Genomic DNA, 26,399 nt, shown 5'->3' on the forward strand with positions numbered 1-26,399 from the left:
AATTGGTGAGAAATTCTTACTATGCTTTTTGCACGTTCACACTTTAGCACCCTAAGAATTAAATCGATTTGACTTTTAAGGCCTCTACTACAGATCTCTTGAAACACAGTTTTCTTTTGGTAAGCTTTACTACCCCTGAAAGGCAGCAAAAGAGCATTTCAGTTGCCCATTTCTCCCCAGACAACTCAGACAAGCCCCGTGTTTTTCCATGTGCCTCTGCAGCCAACGCTTTGACCCAGGCTCAGAGCTGCTGCCGCCCCGGGCAGCAGCCGGGCTGTCCTCCCCGCAGGGAGCCGCGGCAGCTCCAATGTCACCGCGGGGGAAGGAGGAGTGCCAAAAGGAGACGAAAAAAGAAAAGAAAGGGAGGAAAAGTAACTTAGATCCAAGGTGCAAAGTTTGGACCACCCTGTTTAACTCATGGAAATCAGTCATTCTTTTAGGGAATAACAGGCAGCACTGAACCATCCCAAATTGTTCCCAGCGGTTGTATGTCTGTTTTCTCTCCTGGCCAATAATTCAGAGGTCATCCTGTAAAGCAGTTGATGAGCATAAACCCTCTCCAGTAGAACCTCATGTCACTTATGCTAATTTAACAGTTATTTGAAAGCACGTCACAAATCAGTGCGATGTTACTTTGGTATTTCATGGGAGAAGCCTTATAGAGTCGCACGATATTGCTCTATGTCTTAAGGACAAGGACGCCAATTCATAAGGCAGGGAGGAAAGACCAAACAGGGAATGCAAAGTGGATTAGATATTTTGATTCTGTTCCAAACTCTAAGCTTAAAATATAAAAACCTGGGCAACTTCTCCCCCATAGAATTTGAAATCCTCATTTCTAACTCAATGGAGAAAAGTTCTTGCAAAGATCTAAACAATATATATGCAGGATTACTGCTCTGAGACTGAAAAATTCAGAGAGATTTGTAAATTCAGACCTTCCCTGCAGAGAGAAAAGCAGGTAACCACAACTGCAGGAGAGGTGTTTATTCATGAGGACCTTGGTCGAGCTGAAGAAGGAAGCCCTCCCCACAGCCCTCTGCAAAACCACGGGCTGGGGAGGCAAAGCATGGCGAGAGAGATTGTTGGGAGCATCAGGCTGCATACGACTAAGTCCTTAAAAGCTGATGCATCTCCCATAATATGGGATTTTGAAGGTCTCAAAAAAACAGATGCTCAGAACTTTGTCTGGGGAACATCTTTGAGGATCGCACAGAAACTTTAAAGACATTATTTGTCCTTTGGATCTCTCAAAAGACAAAGTGCCATTTCACAGTATGCACAAACACCTATTCCCCTGCTCCAAAGCACAGAGGAAGGTGAAAGAGGCACAGAGGGAAAGGAAAGCTCCCCGAGGAAGCACAGCCCCACGCGCACTTCTGGATCTGCCTGGGAGGCGGCGAGCAGCCTCCCCGTCTACCCCCAGTAACTCCCAAACCAGCAGCTCCCTTTCTGCAACGTGGGACCTGACCCTTGCTCTGCAGCTATTGTGTTTCATTGTAACTGAGATTAGAGATTCAAGTTTTAATTGAATTTCCTTGAATTTGGGTGGGTGTAGTGAAGTGGCAAATCCCTGTTCTCAGTCAAGCCAGTTTCTGCTCATCTTGAAAAGAACCATAAACCAAATTAGTCTCTCTTTTTATGTATTAGCATTTTTAGAAGATCCATTAAATACAAGTTTACAACGACCACCTGTATCAACAACAGGGAACAGAAAATTAGCTGTGTCCTGTAATGGACTACGTAAGTGACGAACAGCTGTCAAACACAAAATAAAATAATCATTAAAAGAGAGCTATCATTCACTTGTGTGCTGTAAAGTTTTAGGCAACTAAAACTCCTTTATTGCTTCATAAAAGAATAAATTTCTCCCTATCCCAGCTGGAGGAGAGGGGATTACTATGACAATCATTGGATTATACGTGTACACAAATAGAGTCCAAAGATGCTTTTATCTCCTCCTTGTATACCCAAGGGCAGTGCTTGTGCCCTTGGGTGTACGTTGTGCCCATAAGCATCTCAGGGCTGCCCTGTCTGGGCAGAAACCTCCTGGCAGGTCAGGGAGGAGTATTTTGGCTTTGGAGCTACCAGGGGTTTGGACTACATGAAGGTGTAAGAGGTGGGGGCTTTTCCTGGAGGGGCAGTGCATAGGTATGTCCTGGTTAGAGATGGGGCAACATCATGGCAGAGACAAGGGGACAACTATGCCGTTGCCATCTTTGCACTGCTGTCTGAACTACCCACCAGAACACAGCTCCTGCCTCGTCTTTATCACCACATCACCATCTCTGAAATAAACAATAATAAGGTGTCAGACTGTCCCGAGGTTTACCCACGCATCCTCCAAGCAGCCCGGAGCCCCAGCGCAGCCCCGAGTTCTGGTCGGTGACATTTTGCACGTCTCCTCTCGGAGCATTTATCCCGTTTTTTTCAAATGCTCTCATTGACGGTTTTCAATATCACAAAACAGATCACATGTTCCCACTTAAACAACTGCAGGGAGACATTTTAGATGTGTGCAACAGATTTATAGTGGGAAGCCAGAATACAAAAGCCTGATAAAACCAGGGAATGAAACAAAGGCAACAACAAAGTGTCGCTGTTACGTATCACAAAGCAACTCACCAGAAATGAAGAACTTGAGTCAGTCACTGCAAAGCAATTAATATGAAGGAGAGACAGTGTGCACCTTGAAGTACTATGTTTTCAAAAGGAAAAACCTTGCTGAATACTCCCAGCTCTGGCTGCACTACCTGTTCTTCTTCCAGGAATGAAATAATCAGTAACGAATACTGAAAATAAGATGCTCACACCTCCACATAATAAAATTAACATTTCCCTTCAGAGCCATGGACAATTTAAATTTTAGATTTTTTTTTTCCCCCTCCACAAAATACAGTGTTCCATACCTGATGAGGATCTACTGCAAAGCGTTAAGCAGAAGCAAACAAGTATTTCTACGGTAAGTACTCATACACACCATTTCACAGTCCACAAGGAAGGATCCACAGTACAACTAGAAGTAGCTTCAGAAAAAAAACATTGTACAAGCTGGCTACATATTTTTAGATGTATTCCAAAGAGGCCTTTACTGTCTTGCTGCACCGATGTACCAAATCTCGCCTGATAAGAATGCAGCTACAGGACTTCAACTATTATAATGCAAATGCTAACAGGGAACACCACCTGGCTGCTCTGGAGGGCTCTCTCAGGCCCCCTGGATGTGTAGGCAGAAGAGTGCAACTTCTACAGAAAATTTCTTTTTTAATTGCAGCGGGGTTCGAGTTTCTAAATCCTGTAGGCTGCAGTGAAACTTCCAGACGGAAGGAAAACAGTTTGTCGCTTCAGAAATGCTTACAATCTTGCATTTTGATAAGCCACGTCAAATAAATAAGATCAGTCTAGTGTGCGGGGGAGGCAGGAAAGGAGGATGCTTTGCCTCTGAAGTGAACAAGCTTTGCGCAGTAACCAGCAGTCGCTCCTGCTCACACCTCCACTGCCAGGCCCTCTTTCCCCTGTGTCAAATCTGTTCGCTCTTCTCCATGATAAAGCCACAGTTGTTTTGCAGCTAAAGCTCCCAGTCTTGCCAGCCTTCAACATGAAGCCCACAAATCCTAACACACCTACACAGCAGAGCCTCCTGCTCCCCTATGAGTCATTAAGCAGGCTGTCCTGCTTGGTGATGTCATCCAGCAACATCAATTTTTTTTAAACAAATCCTAAAACGCCTCGAGCATCAATTATTTAAAATATTATCTTCATTTTAATCCTGACCCCAGTGGCAAAATTACCATTACGAAGCATTTCCAAGTGATGCAAGGGGGCCCAATAGCCTCTAATAGTTGCTACGTCAATGAGGAGTAAGCAGCCAGCTACTCGTGTCACACATGAGCTAAGCACAGAGCATCCAAGCCAGCAGCAGCGGGCAGATTTCTCTCTTACAAACAGGCAGAGAGCAGCTAGGATGTGTCATCAAAAATATAATCAAAGATCAACTGCATCACCCGATCTCATCTTGTACATTTTGCATGAGTACATATTACACAACCCCTACTCACACCGTCTCTAACCTGTGCTGGGTGATGTGTGGCTATGGCGCAGCAGTAACCTTCCCTGATACTAATGGTCTATTCCCTGCCTAATTGCTCTTGCCATTAAAAGTGCTTCTTTAATGCTCAAGCTTTAACGCTTCCTGTCTTCGTTTGAAGGCAGTGCCCTTGTCACATTCTGGGATTTAATAACAGGATTGTCAGCTATTTACGGTGTACAGCTGAATTATCAGAGAAACGTAGTTGAAATACGTTCCCCTAAGCACATTTACATCCTGAAGAGCCACAACCAAAACACAGTATAAACAAGTCACACGCTGTATTTGCGGTGCACAAAGTGCACAAACGTGATGGCCAGCCTTCAAGGTGAAAGCAGGCAGAGATTTGACCGTGTAGCAGCCTTCGGGACTGAGGACCTTCCCACTCTGCACACGCCCTACCACAAAGTCAACAGGAAAACCAACAGCTGATGCAAAATGCTTACGCGTCCTTAAATGTATGTTCATGGGTGAGGCTATTTATTGTAGGCACTGCATTAATAGAGCCAAATGAACAAATAAAATGAATATGCAGCACTGCAGAAAGCCTCGATGCAAAACCAGGCTGATGCCCTTGCTCTTGGGTTCTCAGCAAACTCATTGCTCCTCTCTGCCTGTTTCAGTCATGCTGGGAACATGCTTGAACAGTTTAAGACACTTTGTCAGATGTTGAACCAATTAAAACTACTTTCAGTTTAAAAGAACTGAACATCAAGTAATTCTTTTTAACATTTCAAATGATGCCTTTGTTATCAGGAGACCTACTCACCATCCTCTTTTCAAATAGAAAGAAGGGCTTGAGGGACATCCCAACTTTGTGGAGGATATTTTATTTATAAGTGTTTTCTCAAGTGATAATCAAATTTACAGTGGTAATTAATTAGGTGAGTAGCTGAAAGCAACTTGACTATGATCGCTCTCTTAGCATTGAGTTTTCTTTCTGTTCACTCTTTCTACAGCATTGTTGATGTGAGCAAATTTTGGTGAAATTTGCACCAGGGCACTCAAACTAGCTGTGGTACTAGCACATTTTTCCTATTGTAATTTGCAGAACTTATCTCTAGTGGACCCTATGATTTTTTTCTTAACCCACTGTCTTTCATGCCAATCATTCCTTCATCATTTCCTTCTGCTGCTCTTTTATTAGCTTGCTTCGTAATGTCTCCTTATCCCATGTTTTCCTTGAAGCTTATTCACAGATTTTTGCCCAAATTCAGTTACATGCATCTATCTGCATTGTTACAAACTCCTCACATAACTGTGTGAGAGGCAATGAGGTCTCTCACTTGATGGCAGACTTAGATGAAACACTCCAACATTACAGGTTTGTTCACTCGCTTGAATGCAACCACACCAAAATCTTAAGCATACACAAATCCTTATGACGATCTAGCTATTTGCTCTTTTTTTTTTTTCCTTCCCCCCACCCCACCAAGCTCCCTGCCTCTCTAACCGTATTTAAATTATGTTAAATAGAAGAAAGGAACTACATATAACAGGTTTTATACATACTGTTGAGGTCGACGGAGTTTTCCCATCCATTTCAGTGAACCCAACATACTGCTCCAGAACTCAAAGTTCTCTGGACCTGATTTTTCCACTGTATTTTGTACAGACACCTGTATCTGTACATAGAGATACCGAATTCTCCAAGTCAGAACAGCAGCCTCTGCAAAATGGGAATAGCTACATAAGGAACGAAGGCTGTGAAGAATCAAGCATCCCCAGCCAGCTGCTTCAAAAATCATGAGATTAACAGCTTCAGCATCTATCAAATCTCAGTCCTTTTCCTTGAACACCAACACCATCACCAGTTGGATGATGCCTGATACAATCTGCCCCCCTGAGCTATGCTAGGAACTGAACTGAACTGAAGCTGCTGACCTTAAAACCTCAAAAAAAGAGTCCCTGAGCTCACAGTACCAACGCAGCTGCGTTTGGGCATACACTCGCCCCAGCCCTGCTTTGAGGGACACCCGCTTTGCAGTGAAAGTTGGGTGCCGTTATCTGCCCGCCACTCCTGGGTCCCACGATGCCCCCTTCCCTCGTAGACAGATGGCTCGGCCAAACTTTGGAGGGAGCTGGCGCAAGACTCCCGTGGATTTCAGCGGGAGCTGGACGGCGGCCAAGGTAAATTTCCCCTGCAACATGCTATTCCACACTACAGAGCTTCATAGGCGAAGCTTATCACCATGGTATCTAAAGTACTGCTGGTACCGGGAAAGGCCGGCTTGAACACTGTCCAAAATGAATGTCTTCCTATAACACTAGCTTCATCACATGTTCTGCTTCCTTCACCACCTTCTTTCCTCGTCCTGCCATTTGTTTGCCTTTTACTCCCCAAATAAAGGTGTATGTTGGCCGATGGACATTACTACTGCTAACAGCAGAAGGGAAGAGTGGAAGGCAAACTTCCCTGATGCTCTCAAATGTCACTGCATAATAAAAATATTACATGTGACTGCTCTCAGAAATATAGGCCCCCAACTGCACCTTTTCATGAAAATATTACAGGAGGGGCAGAGTTTTGTTCATGAGTCCAGTCTCCTTAAGATGAGGTGACTTCATTGCTTGATCCAGGTTTGGAAACTCGCCTTTTCCCACCTTCCTGGAGGAAGCCCACCCAGGGGAGGTACGGATGGATCCCAGCTGGATGGGACTAATTTGCCTCCTTAGCCCCTGTGGAAGCAGCACAGAGAAGCCATCTCATATCAGCCAAAAGAAATGTGTGCTATGAGCTAGTTCATCATTAACCTGTATAGCACACACTTCTACACTGTTGTACAGCTTTCTGCAATGATTTCTAACACTCAGAAGCCCGATTTTCATGTTGATATGATTTATAAAACAGATTTAAAATTCAATTTTATTGCTAGAGGGTATTTAAATTAGTTAAGTTTTAATCCAACAGATAATATAAATAACAGCTTCAGCAGCAGTGAAGTGATTTACAGGTCTAATCCAAACTGGATACTTGCCACATGCCTCATAACAAGAAATATTTATATTTATAGGAAGCATCTTTATAACTGGAAAGTTAGCTTAGACTGCTTAAATCGAGGTCAAATTGAATCAGACCACACCTATTAGATGAGTAGGCACAGCTCACTAAAATCAGAGCCATAGACAAGCAAGCCACTTTCTTGGTTGTGTTAGCCCTTGGCTTGCAACACCAAGAGACAAATCAAGCGGTATTTTCAGACAAAGATTCCTACAGCTGGAAATGTGTTATATTGTGGTTTTCAAATAGCTAAAGTTCAAGATCTGCTATTGAGGTAACAGCAGTTATCAGGTACGCTGGGCAGGAGAAAGTGGTGATTTAGGAAAAGATTTGTTCCCTTTAAAGTAAACATTTGTCCACTGAGATCCTTAACAGTCGCTTGACCCAGAGACCATGGTTTTCAGCCAGCAGGAACCTTCACATTGACTTTAATGGGCATTGAAGCAGACTTTTTTTTTTTGCTTGGACGCTTTTTTTTACAACATTGTTTTCACATCCCCTGAATTACAGACATTAATTTTTTTTAAACATGTAAATTACTTTTGTAAAACTTGACACTACCTTGCTGGCTAGGAAGTTGAACTAAAACAACAGTTTAAGTAGCTCAGCTCACAGTTAATAAGCAATTTAAATAGCTTTGCTGAGCTCAAGTAGCTATATCAGGTTTCGTAGCACCATCAGTCACTGCCAAATCCATAGGCAGCATTTAAATGAATCATTAGCAATGGTCATCCCCAGGAAAAAAAAAAAAAAAGAAAAAAAAAAAAAGAAAAAATATATTAAGAGCTAAGAGTCAAGTTATTGTCACCATGTCTGTGAGAACGTGCCCCATATGTGACACCAAAATGCACCCAGGAAGCAAATCCCACTGGAATGCCTGGGACAAAAGACATTCTTTCAGGTAAGAAAGACTGAGCTCTGTGCTCTGATCACAACATGCTTCACAAAGACAGATGAGTACGGAGGTGCCCATTTCACAGAAGGAAAAGCTGGAGCACGCAGAGGTGAAGGATTTGCCAGAGGAGATGGAACAGGGAGGAACCTGAGGGGCTGCTCCTGTGTCACGTGTGCTAAGCCACGGCTGCAATAACACTGTCACAAACGTGCTTCCAAGTTCTCTGTATCAGAAGGGTGAATGGCAAGATAACGACGTGAGACACTGGAAAAACGTATACCCAAGAAACACCTCGTCTGCACTCTGTACAGAGTGTACGACTGTGTACAACCCACGCCGAAACTCTGGGAATGAATGACACTGGGAGCTTGATCTCACGTGCACCGGTGTAAGACTGAAATAACTTACTTGAAGTGAAACACATTAAATTAGGATATTGAACTAGACTGGTGAACGTGCCTGGTACCTGTACAAGTCCGCATGACTCAACACCGCGTACATAGCAGCGCAGACACGAGCACAACCAGAGCACTCGAAAGCCTTCAAGTCCTTCGCAGCTTCAACAGCTCTGGAGGCAGCGCAGGACCATGCCGAGCCCAGAGCTACGACTGACTTACCGACGGGGGTGGGGACCACTGCGACCTTCTGCTCGACTCTCTCCAAGCCACAGCTAAACTTTGCAGCTGAACTGATCTACCAGTATGGAAACGGTTAAAAATGACGACCATAAAGACAATTCCCTTTAGAGATGCCCAGGTAAAATGAGGGAGGCGAGTTTCCCTTGGATGGATGTTTCTGACCATCCTGGACTCAGTGGGGCAGCGCTGCTCCAGCCAGGTTTTGATGCTTCTTTCCCCAACCCCAACGACGGTTTCTGGTTTATTTCCCAGTGGAACTTTACATAATTAAGAAGCAGACGAGCCCCTTGTAATCCTGAAGTGAAACACAGCGAGATACTCACTTAGATCTTATTTCTCCCTCTGCCCCTGTGCTCCTGTTCAGTACTCCTGGGTATCAAATTCAGACACACGCATGGCATTTTAATTCATTATTTATCCATATTGCCTTGAATTATATCCCTTTGACAGTAATAACCAAATCTATAGCGGGAGTTTGCATAGTTGGAAGCAGCATGAGGAAGCTCAGAAACTGGAGAATGATACCTTGCCACAGGGGGGTGAGGAGAGGCAAGGAAGAGAAAAGGTGTAAGAGAGCATAATAGGATAAAAATAAAGCAAATTAAATGTGTGGGTTTGGAATCCCCCAAGACATTCTGGTCGAGCGGATCTCAAACCTATATATAGTTTAAGCCGAAAGCACAACATTAACCTCTGTTTCCCGATATTCAGTCCACACACTGCTCTAATGCCAGCATTTGGCTTTTGTCCCCTCGTTGAAGTTAGAGGACAGGGAAAACGCAGGACCGGTTTTTGGAAAGAGCAAGGTGAATTCTCCAAGAGGCCATCGCATGTGATCAGAGACTTCTGGCACGTTAAAAAAAAAAAAAAAAAGGGGGTGGTGGTGGTAATATTTACACATATCGGCGAACAACTGGCACAGTTCAGGCAAGTTTATGGTGTGCCTCCAGCAGCCGAGAGCTCTGCTGAACCGGAGCACCAACAGCTGGCAATGAACCCGCTGCTCAGACCGGCGCGCATCCCACCGCCTCCCGGCCAGCGACCGGACCCAGCCCGCGCCTGTGCCAGCGGGGATCCTGCCACGGCCACGGGGCCGGGGGGCTCCTCCGCTGCGCGCCCGCTCCGCCGGTGCCCCGGGCGGGAGCCTCCCGCCGCCGCTCCGAGCGGGCGGTAAATGATTAATTACGTTATAAAACGCCGGTTTCGGCAGCGCTCCCAGGGCGGCCGGGCGCACCTGCGGCGGGGCCGGGGCGGGAGGCGGCGCCCACGCGTGGGTCGGGGCGCGGGGCCGGGGCGGCGGAGGCGGCGCCCACGCGTGGGTCGGGGCGGGACGCGGCGCCCACGCGGGGCCGGGGCCCGGCGGACTCACCCCATGTCTCGGCACCTTTCGGCGGCGGCGGCGGCACCCCCGGGCGGCTCCCCGCGCTCGGCGGCCAGCGGCGGCCGCGTCCCCACTTCGCACATGCGGCCGCCCCGGCCCCGGCCCCGGCTGGCTGCGGCTGCCCGGCTGCACGGCGGCGGCGGCGAGGCGTCCTGCTCCTCCTCCCGCCGCCTCCCTCCCCCCTTACATAACCTCCCTCCCGGGCGGCGGCGGCACCGAGCAGCCTCCCGCCGCACCCGCCGCCCTGCCAGGCGGCAGCGCGGGGGCGGCGGGGCGGAGCGGGGCGGGGCGGGGCGGGGCGGCGGGGCGCGCCCCCGCGGCCCCTCCGCTCCTCGCCCCGGGCCCGGGCAGGCGGTGGCGAGAGTCGCTGCGCGGGGGTTTGAGCCCCGGGTGGGGAGCGAGGAGCCGCGGCGGGAGGCTTCAGCATCTCCTCCCCCGGTACCCGCGCCGGGGGGGTGCGACCTGCCGGGGGGGGGGGGGGGCGGGAAAACTTCGGGTGAAGTTGTGGGGGTGCCCCCCGAGCCGCCCCGCCCGCTGCCGCCAAGCCCCAGCGGCGAGACGGGGCAGCCCAGACCGGCGGCCCCGGCCGCGCTCCTGCCGGGAGCGGGTTCCCCGGGAGACCGGCTGCTTCCCGACCTGCCGCCCCGGCACCGGCCGCCCCGGCACCGGCCGCCCCGCAGCGGGAGCGCGCCCCGCCCGCAGCCCCGGCTCCGCGGCGCGGGCGCGGCTGCGGCCCCAGCGCGGGTCCCGGGGCGCCCCTCCGACCTGGCGGAACCCCAGCAGGCGATTCCCGCCCGCCGTCAGCCCCCCCGCCTCTCACCCTTCTAATCCGTTTCCCCGGGGAAGTGAAGGGGCGCAGGCCGTTTGCGCGTGCCTGCCCTGCCATCCCAAGGGGCTTCGGAGCCGCTGGGCCACTTCAGCCACAGGCTGGCAATGGGCCGTGGCAGACTTAGCCCCACGGTCCTGCTCTGGGTCTCGCACCCAGCCACCAGCCTGCTGCTCAACCCCGAAATGCAAACTGCATCAGGAGTACAAACGGGGGGGCTACCCCTCTTGTGGCCCTCCTCAGCCCCCCTGCAAATCTGTGCCAGCCCTGGTCCCAAAGCTATTATTTCCCTGTAGGTTTGACGAAGATAGAGGGAAGATTCCTTTCCACTGAAGGAAAAATGGCACTAGTGTGGAAGAGCCGTGTTACGGCTGCCCAGCCACGGGGCTGACACGGCCATCGGACAGGCAATCACAGGACACAAATCCATAGGAAAGCCCTGGACCTGCTCGTTGGGGTATTCGTAGGACTGTGCTACACGGACACAGTTATTCCTTTGTGAGGAAAAGACGCCCAATTCACACCTAAGAGAGGATTTTAACTTCTCCCACACAAAGTTATAATTAATACCCTGCCATCAAGAGAGATTATTTTCATCTTTTTTTTTAATCTCATGTTGATTTATAATTTCTTTCAAAGAAAGATTAGAAGTTGTGGGAAAGGCTTTATGTTCGCTTGCTTTAGCTTTGTCTGTAATAACTGGGGTTGTCCCCAGTGTTACCTGGGGACCTCATGGGAACCCTCAAAGGAAAACTTAACCAGCAACATAACACCTTCCAGCTACGGACAATGAAACTGTCTCCCGCTTTGACAGACAACTATTTCCTGATGTCTGGAACACCAGAACGGAATTTCAGCCCCATACACTCAAATAAAGTCTATGCCAGGGGGAACAAAAGCAGGGTGAATTACATGGACATTTTCAAAAGGCTGGGGGATGACACCACTCCAACGCATCCCCTCTCCTTCCCGTGGTCGGACCGTTACCGTGGATGTTGAAGGAGCCTTAACTCCGTACCTAATCACTGACATCTAAAGACTTCCCAAGTCCCGCCCTGCCAACTGAAGGCGAGGTTCCGTGTTCGCCGGGATAGTCATGGCAAAAGTGACAATTCTTTCGTGTTCACGATGGGCTGCAGCCTTCAATATCGCTTCGATATGACTGTTCCTCTCTTCCTGGGGAAACAGTGAGGGGCAGCGTTCTCCAAGGGGAAAAAATAGCAGCCTGGCAATCTTGCGGAAAAAACTCCCACCATAAAGCGGATGATTTTATCTCACTGTTTTACACCACTTTTACTTTATTTCATTAAATTCCGTACTCCATTCATCAGAGGGGGGGTTGTCTTAGTCCTCTCTGATTAATTAGCTCATTTTGGTGAGCATCCGAAAGCTGTGGTTTATGAACCAGCGCTGTATTGTGACTTACAAATACCTGACGGAATTGGATCAAAATGGGGTAATGCACTTACTACATGTGTCATGATAAGATGAAAATTGGAAATTGGAACTGCAGTTGCCTTAGCATTTTCTAATGTTTTAATCTTTTCCAATCTTGCATTCAAGAGTGTATTTTCATCCCTGATCATAAAAAAAGCTGAAGCTTATGGAAGCATAACTGGCTGTGAAATTCGCATGATACAAAATTTTGCATATTGCTTTTGTTCGTAAGGTCTTCCCATTTGATTCACGCTCTTTTCAGAACTGTCTTCTAGAAGAGACAGAGTTGTGGTCCCATTTCCCAAGGACCCTGAGACATTTGGTCTGGCAGACAGCGAGTTAACCCAGATTTCTGCTCATATTTGGGTTTCTGTAAGTGCACTCCCTCCATCTGAAATCCCCTCTATTCTTCCAAATGGATGAGATGCTCCTCTTTCTGAAGTGCGGCACACTGTTGTTGTCCTCTTATCTCTGCCAAAAAGAGGATGAAGTCCTGTCCTCAGTTTAAGTCAATGGTAAAAGACTCATGGATTTGAACGAGGCCCAGATCTCACGCAAACCGTTTAACATCATCAATACTGAATGAAGCGATTGCTCTACAGACAGGTCCATCTTGAACTCCTCCGCCATCACCAAGAGTCCTAGTTGGTGTATGGTTCCCATTGATTTACATTATTTTAGTGTAATTTAGTATTGCATTTTCTTAAAGTATTTTGAGTTCTCCGTAAATGAGAACTATAAATATGCTATCAAAATTAATCAGTTCTTAAGCTTTCACATGTGACATGATATTTCACTTCCGATTTGGCTCCGATGCAGGATGTGTACATGATGGTAATTCAGTCCTCATTTAGTATTCACAAGTGTGCTCTTATTACTGTGGCACGGTTCAGGAAGACTCAAAATACTGAAGGCACAGGATCCCTCGGTACGATTCAAGCTGAGCAATAAAAATATCCACGTTCTGTAAATGGATGTAACTTCTTTAAATGAGAAATTTCTCCTATTCCCACGGGCCTCCTAAAGACATGATTTTTTGATTCCTAGATACAGGGTGAGTATCCTTTTCAGAAAACTGATCTAGCAATCAGGAGTAGGTACCCAGTCTGCGTTCGGAAAAGCAAAGAGCTCAGCGGTCTCTTCCTCTCTCGCAGTTTTTCTGTTCTCTCCTTTTGTTTGCCTTTCACTATTGTCCTCTTTTGCAACTCTATTTTATTTTAGATATACTTTTATTTCAGAAAACCTGCTGTTTAGTCTTTTTCAACTATTATACTTCAAGACAGTCTTCTCCCTATTTCCCATGGCAGATGATAGTATTAAATAAAATATTCAATACTGTGATTTTCTCTTTTTTCCAACTAGACTGATGAAATTTGCATTTTTTTACTCCAACAGAACTGTGCCATTCCCCCCCTCCTTTTTTTTTCTTTGACAAATAACCAACCATTTTCAAGCTCTAAATGTTATCCAGAAGTTTAACCAAAAAAGCTTTGGGGAATTCTTGATTTTTACATTTGAAACAGAGAATTAGTTTTCAAAATCCCCTGACAAATGGAGAATTAATGTAATTATAATATCACTGGATATAAAATTTTAAAGATGAGCAACTGAGAAAAGAAAGGGTTTTAAGTCAGACTGTTGAAAACACTCCGATTTACGATTTTTGTTGTTAATACTTACTTAATCCAATAGCTAATAAACAATTTGGACAAAGGATCTATTTGTTTAAAAAAATCAACACTCCTGTCCTTTCAATTAAAATGTCAGAGCTCACAATAAACCTCTGAGACCTGCAACAAGTCCTCCAGCAAGACAGAACCCCCCCCAAAGCTGACATTCATGTGGTTTCTAAGGTGAAAGCAGTCCTCCTCTCCACTCTCCTCCAGAAACAACGCAGGAACAATCAGTTAGGACTACTTTCTGTGTCTTTAAAAGTAAAAAAGGAGAAGCCCATTTTTAAAAGCATTTTGTCAATCATCTTTGAAAGAGTAGGTTGAACATTCTCTTATTATTCTTTGCAGTTTATTCTTATATGTATAATTACTTAGTGCCAGGAAGCTCCTGTCTAAGTGGAGTAATAGAAGGTACACAAGCGTTCTACATTACTTTCAAAAAGTTGTCCTGTAAAATATGCAAATATCAGTTCAAAGCAGATTTTCATGTAAGTGCAAAGAGCTGTCATTGTCACACTGTGGTGTGCGCTGCCTTCTGAATGAAGACAAATACACAGCTAACAAAAATACTATTAAGTAAGATTTTAGAGAGAAAAAAAACAGACACAGAAAGCAAGCCAGCAAAACCGGAATAATGCCCTACCAGCCACCACAGGTCTCCCAGCCCTGAATGTAAGTACCCAGCACAGTGTTGAAGGCTGCAAAATTGTAAGGGGCTGATGGATTTCTAATAATACTGGTGTACTCAGAGAGTATCCGTCAGCTTTAATAAACAATTTGGGACAGATCCTCTAGGCGTCCTCTGTTCTTTGGTCTACTAGAAATCCAGCCTGGGACACATCCCGGAGCGCACACTGAACCCGAACATTTGTAAAGGTGGTCCCATACTTGGAGCAAACCTTGTTCCCTTTAACAGACCTATTTCTTTGTACTTGCAAGGTAAGACAGAGAAAACAGATACTCCCAATTCTCCTTCTTAATGTTTTCATTGATGTAGACACTTTGATTGCGTCCCCTCCACTGTAAAGTAAATAAGGTTGGTCACTCTTTGCATGACAGATTTTTTCTGCACCCAGTGGGTCTTGCTGCTCTTCTCTGAAACTATGCTAATTTGAACTGGTTTTGCAATGGACAGACTGGGACTCTGCAGAGTAGGTGAGGAGCACTGCATGTAAAAGTCCCCTTCCAGCTTGTATTTGAGTCTACTTCTTTCATATACATCCTAATACTGCTTTTTTTTTTTTTTTTGAGCACATATGCATGAGTGGGGATCTTCATAAAGCTACTTACAGCAATGCACAGGTCTCCCAGCTGATGAGCTGGATCCTGAATTACTCCTCAAAACTGTACCATATGTCTTCAGTTTTTCCCTTCCAATACGCAGCGCTTTGCATTTCATATGTCACTTTAGAAGTTATCAGCTTTTTCGCTCAAAGTTTATTTTGGTCATTTTCTTTTTAAATCCCCAAAGGAGGAAAAAAAAAAATCCATTTCATCTGCAAGTACAGATGATGTTTCCTGGTTTCCTTCCAGGCTTACATCACAAAATTCCATTTATTTGTGATTTATAAAATGGAGGTTAGAGCAATTGGGCACTGGTTATGCAGATGGGGTAGATCAGTTTTCTTTTTAAGCTAATTCAGATAAAAATTTTTGGTCCTGGCAGGCCAAATTGTACAAGAGATAGGAGAAGAAAAGAACTATATGCCTCGTCTGTTAGAAACAGGACCCTCATACTGAGACTTGGCTGTGACGAAGAAGGTGACAGCCAAGGCTACTAGTAGAGAAGCAGGTAATATAGAAGGGAAAAGATATTCACATTTCTCATGAAAGAAGCTTAATTTTCAAACATGCAGAATTGCATGACCATTCATTTCAGCAAATCATTTTGCTCACATGTAAATTTTCTTGTAGCTCAGGAGTTTTTAATTCTCAGGCCCTTTCTACCATCTGTAACTCAATCTCTATTTTTTAAAGAAATTGCAGACATCTGTTTAAATACCCATCTCTTCCGTCACATGGAATTTTGGATTCAAAAATCTAAGCTCGAAAATAATACCAAAGTTGGATTACATTTCCAAGCAACCACGGACTGGCATTTTAAATGCTGCCTTTTTAATTAGCCCATTCCGCTATACTGGCTGTGTCGGGCTCTACGGTGCATGAACGATGGCTGGTGTGGGTGCGGGTCAGTGAGCCGGGCGAGCGGGTCATGCTGCCACAGCAGACGGGGGGATAGGAAAGAGGGGAGGTGGAGAAGACCCCCCCAGGCTCATTGCAGCCCTCTCTCCTGCAGCAGGAAGGGGGTCTGGCCTCCGAGGGGGCTGCGGGGCCAAGGGCCCATAGCTGAGCCGGGGATTCTGCTGTGGTCCTGAGTCATGTGTAGAACAAATCCTGGCCGTGAGACCAGAGCCAGCTCAAGCAGCATAAGCAAAACTGAATTTTGCTGCCCCACACCTGCCTTTTTGCAGTGGTGGGTACAATTTCAGGGTGTAATCAGGGACGTGCGGGGATGTGGGATGGGCACGGTGGAAGGAAAGGGAGGGCAGAGCAGTGGGACCCATGGGAAGGGGTGAGAAGGCGATGTGGGATGTTCCTAGGGGCTGTAATGAGAAATGTGTTTTTTTCTTTTTGCAGCCTGTCCTCCTCCAAGACACCCTGCCTCCCCCTCGCCCTTCTCCCAGGGTCCTGGACATGCCAGCAGACAGGTCTCCATCCCCCAGCTCCCTCCCTGAAGGGTCACTCCCCACTGCATCCCCACCCTCAATCTCCCAAAAAACCACTATTCCCATATAAAATAGGACAGAGGAAGAGAGGCTGGGGCCAGACCTTTCAGAGCATTTTAGTTCTCCAGGACAGCTTGCCTTGGTTGCTTGTAGGACTTCAGACTGGTGCAAAATACCTCATTCTTTTTATTTCCTTAGGACTTACTCATAGGTGGACTTTGCCCCTTAATCAGCTCCTTGCTTGCCTTACTGGAAAAGGAAGACATTTCCACAGATACACCAGAGATCTGATTCATTTACATGAATGCCCAGTGGCTTGATAAAGGCTTATATGTTTCTTTGTGGGCAGAGGTATCTGGATCCCACGCCTGGATGAATTTCTCAAAGGACTGAGCAGTACAGACAGAGTGCCAGGCGGGAATGAAGCCACATGGGATTTCAACCCTATTTACAAGAACTGATGGTTGAGGTACAGTGGTGAGCACCCCAAAGCTCATAAGGACACGAGTGGCACAAGATTTCTCTCCTCCAGTTGTGGAAAATATCTTGACTTCAGGCAAGCAGACCTGGCTCAGAGATACGAAGTTGGAAGTGCCCAGCTATGCGTGTCTTTCACAGACAGGGATAACTTTCATTTGTGAAGGAAACTATTTGTCACCCCAAAAGCTATGTTTTGCACCATTCTCTGGAAAAAGTGTTGAGTTTTTCACCCTGCAGACTGTCCTACGGAAAGCAATTAAGATGCATTTAAGAAGCAGGCTAATATTTTTATGCTTCCAAAATGCATTGGAAAAAAAAAAACAAACAAACAACCCTACTGGACTTAATTTATACCACTTTCAAATAAAGTTGAAGACCTTGACTTATACCAGTCCTTATGTCTAGGTCCTGCTAAACTACAATAATTAATCAATAATAAAAGTGAAGCCAGAAGGCCACAAATCATGCAGAATTTGTTCTCTTTTTACTACACTAATAAATAAAATATGGAAAAGTAAAAAATAGTTATTTGACAAAAAAGCAACAAGAATACAGCTCCCACAAACAAAGATACCAGGAATACTTTGATGAGGAAATGCATTTTAAAAGAATCTACTGGGTGGCAAATTGGGCTGCATGTCTTCCCTAGATAAAACTAGCTCAAGGGGAGCTTCTGCATTCCTAATTCTACCTAATATAACTTTGTTCTGCAACAATACTTGGATGACAAAATACATAAACACTACCAATCAGTTAAACAAACACGATCAGAATTTTTCAGCTCCATATTTTGCTTCTCAGAAAGTATTTACTGTCAACACTCTTAAATCCAATCTTGTGTAATTCTAGTTAACAGAAGCGATAAAAGTGCTCATATGTAATGGTAAACACAGATTATTGAGGGGTGTATAAAATCTGTATTTTTTGAAAAATCAGAGCAAAAGTTTCAGTCACTTGCAAATATTTAAAAAAACATTTTAGGGACATGTTTGCAGCTCAGGCACCTGGAGGAGCACTCTCTAGATCCAGAGTGCTTACCTGGCTTTTGAAGAAGTAGCAAAAGGATGGGAGGTAGCAGCAGCCACGCATTAATATCAGATTAAGTTTTTCAGCCATAGTACAGTTAGGGCTTTGGAGCCAGGGGAGGGGTCACAGTGCACTACCATGGGAGATGACACCAAGCCCGCAGTCACAGAGTTCAGTTTAACTCCATGGGACTTGGTGGAAGGTGGAGCAGAACACTTACAACCTCCAGAAAAGCTTTGAGCTATGTTTTGTTCTAAATTCAGCTTTAGCCAATGGAGAAATATTAATATACACACATCAAAGCCTTTTCTACATACTTGAGAAAATGAAGTCAATACTGTAAAGTATGGATGACACATATCCTCTATTTTTCATTTACTGTTCATTTGCAGAAGAGCACATGATTTATGTTGTGAATGTACCAACATTTTTCTAAGTTTAATTTGATAGTTTTCCTGCAGGAATAGGCTAATCTTCATCAATACCCACCTTTAATAATATTTATTACTGTTCTTCTGCTCCTCAGTGGCTGACTGAATATTCTCTCTGTGTCCATCTGGTGAGTACGCTTTTCCCAAAATAGTCCATGACCACTCTTTCCTATATTTGCATGAGAGATGTACTATTATTACATTTGCATGGAAGAAGTTAGGCGATCCTGCAAAAATGTTTGTCAGTGATACCACTTGTCCAACTTGTAAATTGGTTTCCAGTTTGAAACGTGACATCCTAAGTGGCCTGTGACAGAAGATCTAAGCAGGAAGTGTTTTGCAGTCTCTTAGCAATCTAGCCAGAGTTGCTCTTTTTTAGATCCTCCGTTTGTTTGCCCAGAAGAATTAACATTTGGTCAAAGAGTATAACCTGCAGTTATTGTTACTCAGTATTCAACTTTCTTCCAATATTTAAAGCTGAATTATTGATGGCTTTAAGAACACAGCTTCTGAGATACAATTCCACACCATTAGCTGCACTGGGAAAAGAGCAGGAGCCAGCCCTGGAAGTGTAACAAAGCACGTTTTGAACGCATAGGACATGCAAAGCCACAAACGCCAGCCAACCAACCCCACATGCCTAAAGACACATTCAACGAACCAGAATTTCCTCATGCGCAGTGACACCTGTTGTGACAAGTAACTAGGCTCTTGAGGAAACAGCCTTTAGAATGCATTTCCCTCTCCAGCTAAAGCAATTCTCACTACACAGACACCTTCAACGAGGTAATATGCTTTGCATTTTCATTTGGTTTTATGTGCAGGTATCTCAAAACAATAATAGCCACACAGAAGCCAACCCTGGCCCCCATGATGCCAACGGAAAAAACCCTTATTTTGACTTCACTGGGATCATGATTCGGTCATAATTGATTAATCCTCATTCCATTCCTGTGAGACAAGTGAGGGATATACAGAGATCACTTCACACAGCACTGCAGCATGGTTGTTTCTGGAAAATATCAGCTGTTCCAAAACAGAGAGGACCCCAGCACGCAGTTTGGAACGGGATGCAATGGCCAACACTATCTCCATCTGCAACAACACAGGAAATGCTGATAGCCAGAGTGGCACCCCTGAAAATAGATTTTGGCCAGCACACAGGGATTAAGAGCCTTACTTTTCAAAAGGTGCGCTGGGACCTTTAATAACCATAAATAGTCAGGACTTTGTATTTGTGCCTCACTGGAAAGATGGCAGCACTCGCAGTACAGTGTTTCCTCATACCCTGCTGACACATTGCTTCATTACTGGATCATCTGCAGCTTTCAACAGGACCGACGTGACTTCCACGTCAAACGGAGAGCCACAGCAGAGTCCTGACCCCGCTGAATGCAAAATCACAACAGTACTTGGAACCAGTGGAACAAGGATTTCTCTCCCTGGAAATAGTCTGTGAGATCTGGCAGCAACATTTCCCATCAGATAGCAACCGTGAGATCTTTGATATCTTATGTAACTGCCATCCTTAAATAAAACGTATATCTAGTTCATCGTTTTTTTCCCTGATTTAATTAGAATCTTGCTTAGTTTTTCAGGTTGGCAAAGTCTTATCTGCAATATGCTGCAGATGCTACTGCTTGGAGATTAACGTTTGCTTTTTAATTAAAGTTTTTACTAGGGAAGTTTGTGGTACCCCCACACCAGCATTTAAGACCAAGAAAATAACTGTGTATTATTCTTAAAATGAGCAGCCATAGCATAATATGAAACAATCACATCTCCAAAAATTACTGTGTGGTTTTCATTTACATGTGAGATTTTCTGAGCTTGTTTTTAATGAGCCTCCATCAGAGGCTCCATCAGAACTCTGCATTTTCCAAGATAACATCTCTGTATGTTTTTAAGTTTAGACTGTTGAGCAGTCAGCATGTTCTTCTGCACTGGTTCCCAACCAACATTAGAAAGCAGCGTTCAGCTGAGCACTAGCATGCCAAGCAGCTGGTTGCCACCAAAGCACGGCTTCTGCAGGCGGTGCAGGGATGGGAAAGAAACAGCCATAACTCAAGAAAGCGGTGAAGAGACACCGCAATTGGGAGGGTGAGCAGGGCCATGAGAACAGTGGCACTGTGGAAAGGTTCCAGGAGAGGAAGCTGCTGCAGCAGCAGTCCAGGGCAAAGATGGAGAAGGAGTTGCAGCAGCGCTGGGGCAGGCAAGGACGCTGTGCCTTGACATGCGAGGCAGAAGGTCTCAGGGAGGGCAGGAGGGGACGCAGAGGGGTGGCAGCCACAGCATAATCTCCTGAAAGATTAGGAACCCTTGTCTGCTGGAAAGAATGATCTTCAGTCCTAATTTAGTAACAGGAGGGAGAGTTATTACTGCTAGGAGTAGTGGTGACCTAGACCCCCAGACAAGGACCAGCCCCAGCAGAGCACAACCATAAAATGTAAAGATAGTCTCTGCCCAAAGGGTTTCCAGATTTTGTGTAGGACGAGGGACAACACAGGGATGTACAGGAGAGTGCACGGCATTAGCAAGGCAATGTCAGAACAAGGAGCAGGCTGCTCAGTCCGGCTTTGCAAAATCCTGCAGGCTTCTCTGCAGCTCAGCTAATTCACTTACACTTTATTTCACTTCAGCACAGTGTGGTCTCAATACAGATTGGTATCTCTGGAAAATTCTGGTTTACAATTTAAAAAAAATTACTTCAGATTAAGACAACACTCCAAACTTGAAGTAGTACAAAGTTGTCCTTGCTTTTTCTAATGGCCCTTAAACTTAAGAGGAACTGCAGAGAACAATCAAGATCTCTCCTTACGTGCAAAGAGAAGAGAAAGAAGGGAGACGAATTCCTGTGCTAACTAACAGCTTCTTGGTAAAGCCATGTGGGGAGAGCCATGTTTAGTACCTAATGGAGGAAGCATTACTTAGGCCAGTTCCACTGACCTGAGGCTTGAGAGGGAATGAAACACTGAAATATTGCTGTATTTCATTGCCTTTAGCAGAACCTGAACGTGCGCTTACACATCTGCAGTAGCTTTGACACACTGAAGCAGGAGGACAGGCGTGAGTGGGGCCCCATTGCACATCTGTCTGCAGGGCTGGTGGCAAGGGCAGGTGTCAAACCTGGGCCTCAGAGAGGACACGGGAGTCCCACACAAGGCGCCCCAGGGCAATGCTCCAGTGCCTGGGGAATGTCACCATCCAGAGAAGGGAGGCTGCAGGAGTAAAATGGGAGACCTAGGTATCCTCTTCAGAGAACGAATATTTGACTTTGTATCCGAGGCAACTGATTGGCGTGCAACATGCAAACTCCATAAACTATCCAACCCAGGAGAAATGCTAGACGTTTGCTAAAAAGGTATAACCGCTTCCTTCTGCTAGATCCTAGGTTTTGCAAGGATCTGAGTTTCTGATTTAAACATAACAGAAATTGTTACCAGATGTGCATGTCAGGGCCCTGAATGCACTGACAGGCCTTAATTGCCATGGCCACCCCCCCTGGAGCCTCCCCCACAGCCCTGCCCCAGGCACAGGGGCTCATGTAAGCTCAGCCCCGGGCCCTCGGTCCCTGCCCAGCGCGGCCGCGGCTGTGCCGGCCTTCAGATCCAGCTGCGCTGCGGCCGTGCTGTGCTGGCCGTGGACCCTGTTAATCTGGGCACTGACCCACAGATGGAATTTCTGACTTGCCTTGGACTTGTCTCATCCCCGTGAACTTGTCTGGCTCTCTGAGCTCTTGGCTGCCGTCCACGTCCAGCCCTGCTCGGGGGCTGTGGGATGGACCCCTTACCCCGCTGGCCGTGCTGTCGGCTCCCCGTCCCTCCCTGCTCCCTGACAGCAAGGAGGAAATTCTCTAAATTCCCCTTCTAAACTCAGCTAGGTGCTACTAATTTGTATGTAACCAGTTGGTGTTCTCATACTGAAGCAGATTTGAATGTTTTAGACTGGATAAGGACACGAGAAATGAGCCCAAACTAAAATTAAATATCCAACTATATAAGAGAACTGAGTATGAATAAAATCTAGTCCTAGAAACTTCTGTGAGTACCTCCTTTATATTTTGCAACTATCTTAACAATAGGCAATCCATGGTAGCACTGATTCATACATCCCCACTTGCAGGATTACTTGACATCTAAAAAGCATCTGAGTTGGAGTTAGACAGCCTGACGATTATGATGAGTTTGATATCGTAGCGTTTGGCTACTCCATTTTCTGATGTTCAAGCAGTTCCACAGAAGTCTGCTTTAAGTATCTGAATATTCCTCCCACTTTTTTTCTTCTTTTTTTCCATTTGTACAGTACCTACGTCTGGGAAAGAGCATAACCTGTGCACCAGATGTGCTATGTAAAAACTTCTGCCTGCCCTTCAGCCACAGCATGTGTGCCTCACGGGGTCTAACCCACCTCCACCCCAAATGAGGAACATATGGAGCACCATGAATGGCAGAAACAAGACTTTGCTTTGAACTACATTCCTCCTATCAAAGGGCCCTCTGTCTTGCCTTCTTCTTCTCCGTTCCTCTGGGTAATCATGAGGAAAGAACCAAACATTTGGAAAAGCCTCCTGGGGACAAATTCATTTCTAGTGTAACTCTGCTGAAGTTAATGGTGTTGCACCATGGATTAAAATGGCACCATAATATTAAAAAACAGAGACAGCACACTACTCTGTAATTACTGTCTAAGAGAGCAAAAATAATAAAAATGATTCATTCTTATAGACCCCAAAGGGCACAGCTGGCTTAGTCAGTTTAAAAGGTGAAAATAAAAGAAGGCAGCTAGAATGTAGTGATTTTTAATTTGTATATATGTATAGAGATATGTATAAATGACAGTCAGATAACACCACCTCTGCACTAATTTTAAGACCAATACGCTAGAAATATAATTTAATGTGACTGTGAGTTTTAAAAGACTGATAACAGAAATAGCTCTTAGGAAAATTAAAGGCCTTCTTTCATACTGGCATAAATTAGGAATAAATTCCTTCTAATCAAGTGTTACACTGTTGTAAGCTTAATGCAAAGGAATTGGGCCCCACAGCACCACAGCGGTTATTCTGTAACACAATCAAGCACCAGGAATTGCATTTTCCCTTTCTTAAAAAAGGACAATGTTATTTTTTTAGGCAGTTAACATTTAAAGGTCATTGTTACGGGAAGGAAACATTTCTTGTATTAAGTTTAGTGAAGTTGGTAGAAACGGCGCAGTCTGTTCCTTTGCGGACTTCACAATACCATATGGAGGTGTGCGAAAGACGTTCTGAAGCTCGGCGATATTGTACAATATAATGGCAAAAGCAAGGCAGAGATCTGACAGAATAACTGCACGGGCTTCAGAGGCATTTGTCAGTAACAGCTGTTGTAGCTCCTTCTTTCTTGTTATTTAAGTGAGCTTCATCTAGGCAATAATCCTTTCCAGCCAAAGGAGTAATACCCTGTGATGAGAACTGATCTTCCACGCACAGAAGGTCCTAGAGAAAGAGCACAACTCCAAATATTTCTGCAGATTGGCTGAAGAGTATCTCTGCTTACCTATGTCTCAGTGCAATGAATGATCTAGCAAATACTTTGAGGTCATTAGTTACTCAGATGTCCCCTGGTGGTCTTACAGCCTCTTGTGCCCACAGAAACACAGCTTTCCTTCAGTGTGTAATCAATAACACGGCTGCCACGCACGCCCTTTGTACCTGCCCTTAGCCAGAACACAAAGTCTTGCTCTCTCCAGCAGTGCCACACATCACCATTTCCTAGAATAAATTATCTGGGGAAATCGGGTTTGTACAAACAAACCAGGCTTTCAGTTACACTGTAACTGAGATGCTGGAAAAAGAATGGGGGGAGAGGGAAATTGGCTGACAGTAAATCACTGAGCAGGTTCAGCAAGCTAAGAAAAAAAATCAGAGTTTTGAAGATAAATACATTTTCACTAACATGTTATCTGATACATTATTTTTTTATTAAAAAAACCCAGCAGGATCCATAACAATCTATGGAGGTTTCTCTGCTTATTTGTTTATAGACGAATATTCCCTTGATCAGACAGGCCCCAATTACAAGGGGTGTTAGTTCCTTAGCTGATTTCTCAAGGTAGACATTAACATTGAAGTAAAAGTATCCCTCCTGTTTAAAGATATAGAAATGCACAAAAAACGTAGTTCTTTTCTCCTGCTACTGAGATACATGCTGACTTTTCATTAAAAATGCCACAGCTGCCAACCTCTACTGAGATAAAGCAACGAACCTACTCATAAAGAAATGGAAAATTGCAAAAAATATAAGATTTTAAACAAATAAAACTTGAATAATGTTTTCCTTTGGCTTCTTGGCACAGGCTGGTTATCCTGTACAGCAGACTGACTTCTTTTCCCAAGAAGTGTCCATAATAACAAGGGCTAGAAATTGATTTTCAAATGGAAGTTGAGTATAATGAAAACACATGAGTCCAGAAGCTGGGGATTTATGTAAAACACCAAGCACAAAGTCTTGTGACAGAACAGTAAGAGTTATCAAGACTAAATAATTATCAAAAGAACTATCATTTTCCGTTGTTTCAAGGCAAACGAGATTTTGCTAGTTTTAGCGTATATTCCTTTGTTCAGTCAGGAAGATCCATTCTACAAAAGCTCCGTTAATTTCCGATAGGCTGAAAGGAACAACTCTCAGTTTAAAATCTGGAAGATAAGACTTCATCTAACAGTACATTATTTAACATAATGAAATCCACAGGAAAAAAAACGCAAACCCTTTGAGGCTTTATCACACTACAGTAGACTTCAGAGATGCTGATTACGAGATTGCGTTCGTACAAAAACAACACATTAATTACCCGGAGAGCCTTGAAGTGAGCAGAAAGATTGCAAGAGTGGATTATCAAGTCCTCAGTCTTGACAACACTTGGAGCTAGACCTTTTAAGTACTTGGGCACCTACTATGTAGGTATGTGCTATGTGAGGCATTTAGTGGGTGTTGAAAGTCCTACTCGGTGACAATATTCATTTTTGAGTGCCTTTATTCCTTTAAAAATCACCTATCACTTTGGGTTTTTTACACGCAGTTTGAACTTCAGGATAACATCTATGAGAAATCTTAGGAAATTGCCATCCAGATCATGATCTCCTTCTTGATGTTCTAACCCAGAGCAGGCATAAAGACATGTCATGGAAAAAGACCCAAAGCACAAGCATCATATATAAATATATATGATATAGGCAATTATGTGCCACTCTGATTTAGCCATACCTTGCAAGTGTTTTTCTATGCAGAATATGCTGACAAGAGCACCTTAGCAAAACTGTAATTTGTGAAGTACGCTGCTCATGGCATTTACAAGGGGCCCATGCCTTCAACAGAACTTACCTATATGCTTAGATTATGTACGTGCTTAAATACATGCACAACAAGTCTATAATTAAAATTTTAAATTAAGTTTGGTCTTTTAATGAAAAATGTCACCCATGAAACAGCAGACTCGAGCCTAAAAAAAAAGAAGTATCTCCCTTTTATTAAGGATCATCTCATTAATTTTATGCATGAAATCCTCTGTAGACACACCTGGAACTGCAATATCCAGTGGTCGAAATGAACGATGTCTGAGGAAGAAATAAAATCCTACTTACTTCTGCCCATTTTAAAAGGGCAGTCAGTAGAACAGGGATCATATGGGGAAAACTTAAGCTAAAATACATTATTTTTCATCCTCAATGACAATTTGTTTGGTTTAGAACTAGCGACCCCGGCTAAGATATTTGCATTAGGCTGTTTGGATTGAGGTCATCATTTCTGTTCTGCAAGTG

The 26,399-nt window shown here is 44.8% G+C and overlaps 2 protein-coding genes across 3 annotated transcripts in view; both read right to left on the reverse strand.

Moving 5' to 3' along the window:
- The window catches only part of HOMER2 (homer scaffold protein 2), a 58,954-nt gene extending 48,780 nt beyond the window's left edge, over positions 1-10,174 (reverse strand). The window contains exon 1 of one of the 2 annotated variants that reach the window (XM_087745471.1): positions 9,991-10,174. In XM_087745471.1, the coding sequence (XP_087601597.1) occupies positions 9,991-10,085 (95 nt within the window). In that variant the 5' untranslated portion in view covers positions 10,086-10,174. Of the gene's footprint in view, positions 1-5,599; positions 5,641-9,990 lie in introns of those variants that run through there. The other variant, XM_087745472.1, reaches the window with a different exon arrangement.
- The window catches only part of CUNH15orf40 (chromosome unknown C15orf40 homolog), a 55,984-nt gene that overhangs the window by 1,247 nt on the left and 28,338 nt on the right, over positions 1-26,399 (reverse strand). The gene's annotated exons all lie outside the window — the stretch shown is intronic.

Source organism: Nipponia nippon, unplaced genomic scaffold, assembly GCF_047370975.1.
Source record: "Nipponia nippon isolate SJK-2023a ecotype South Korea unplaced genomic scaffold, ASM4737097v1 scaffold_9, whole genome shotgun sequence".
NCBI lineage: Eukaryota > Metazoa > Chordata > Aves > Pelecaniformes > Threskiornithidae > Nipponia > Nipponia nippon.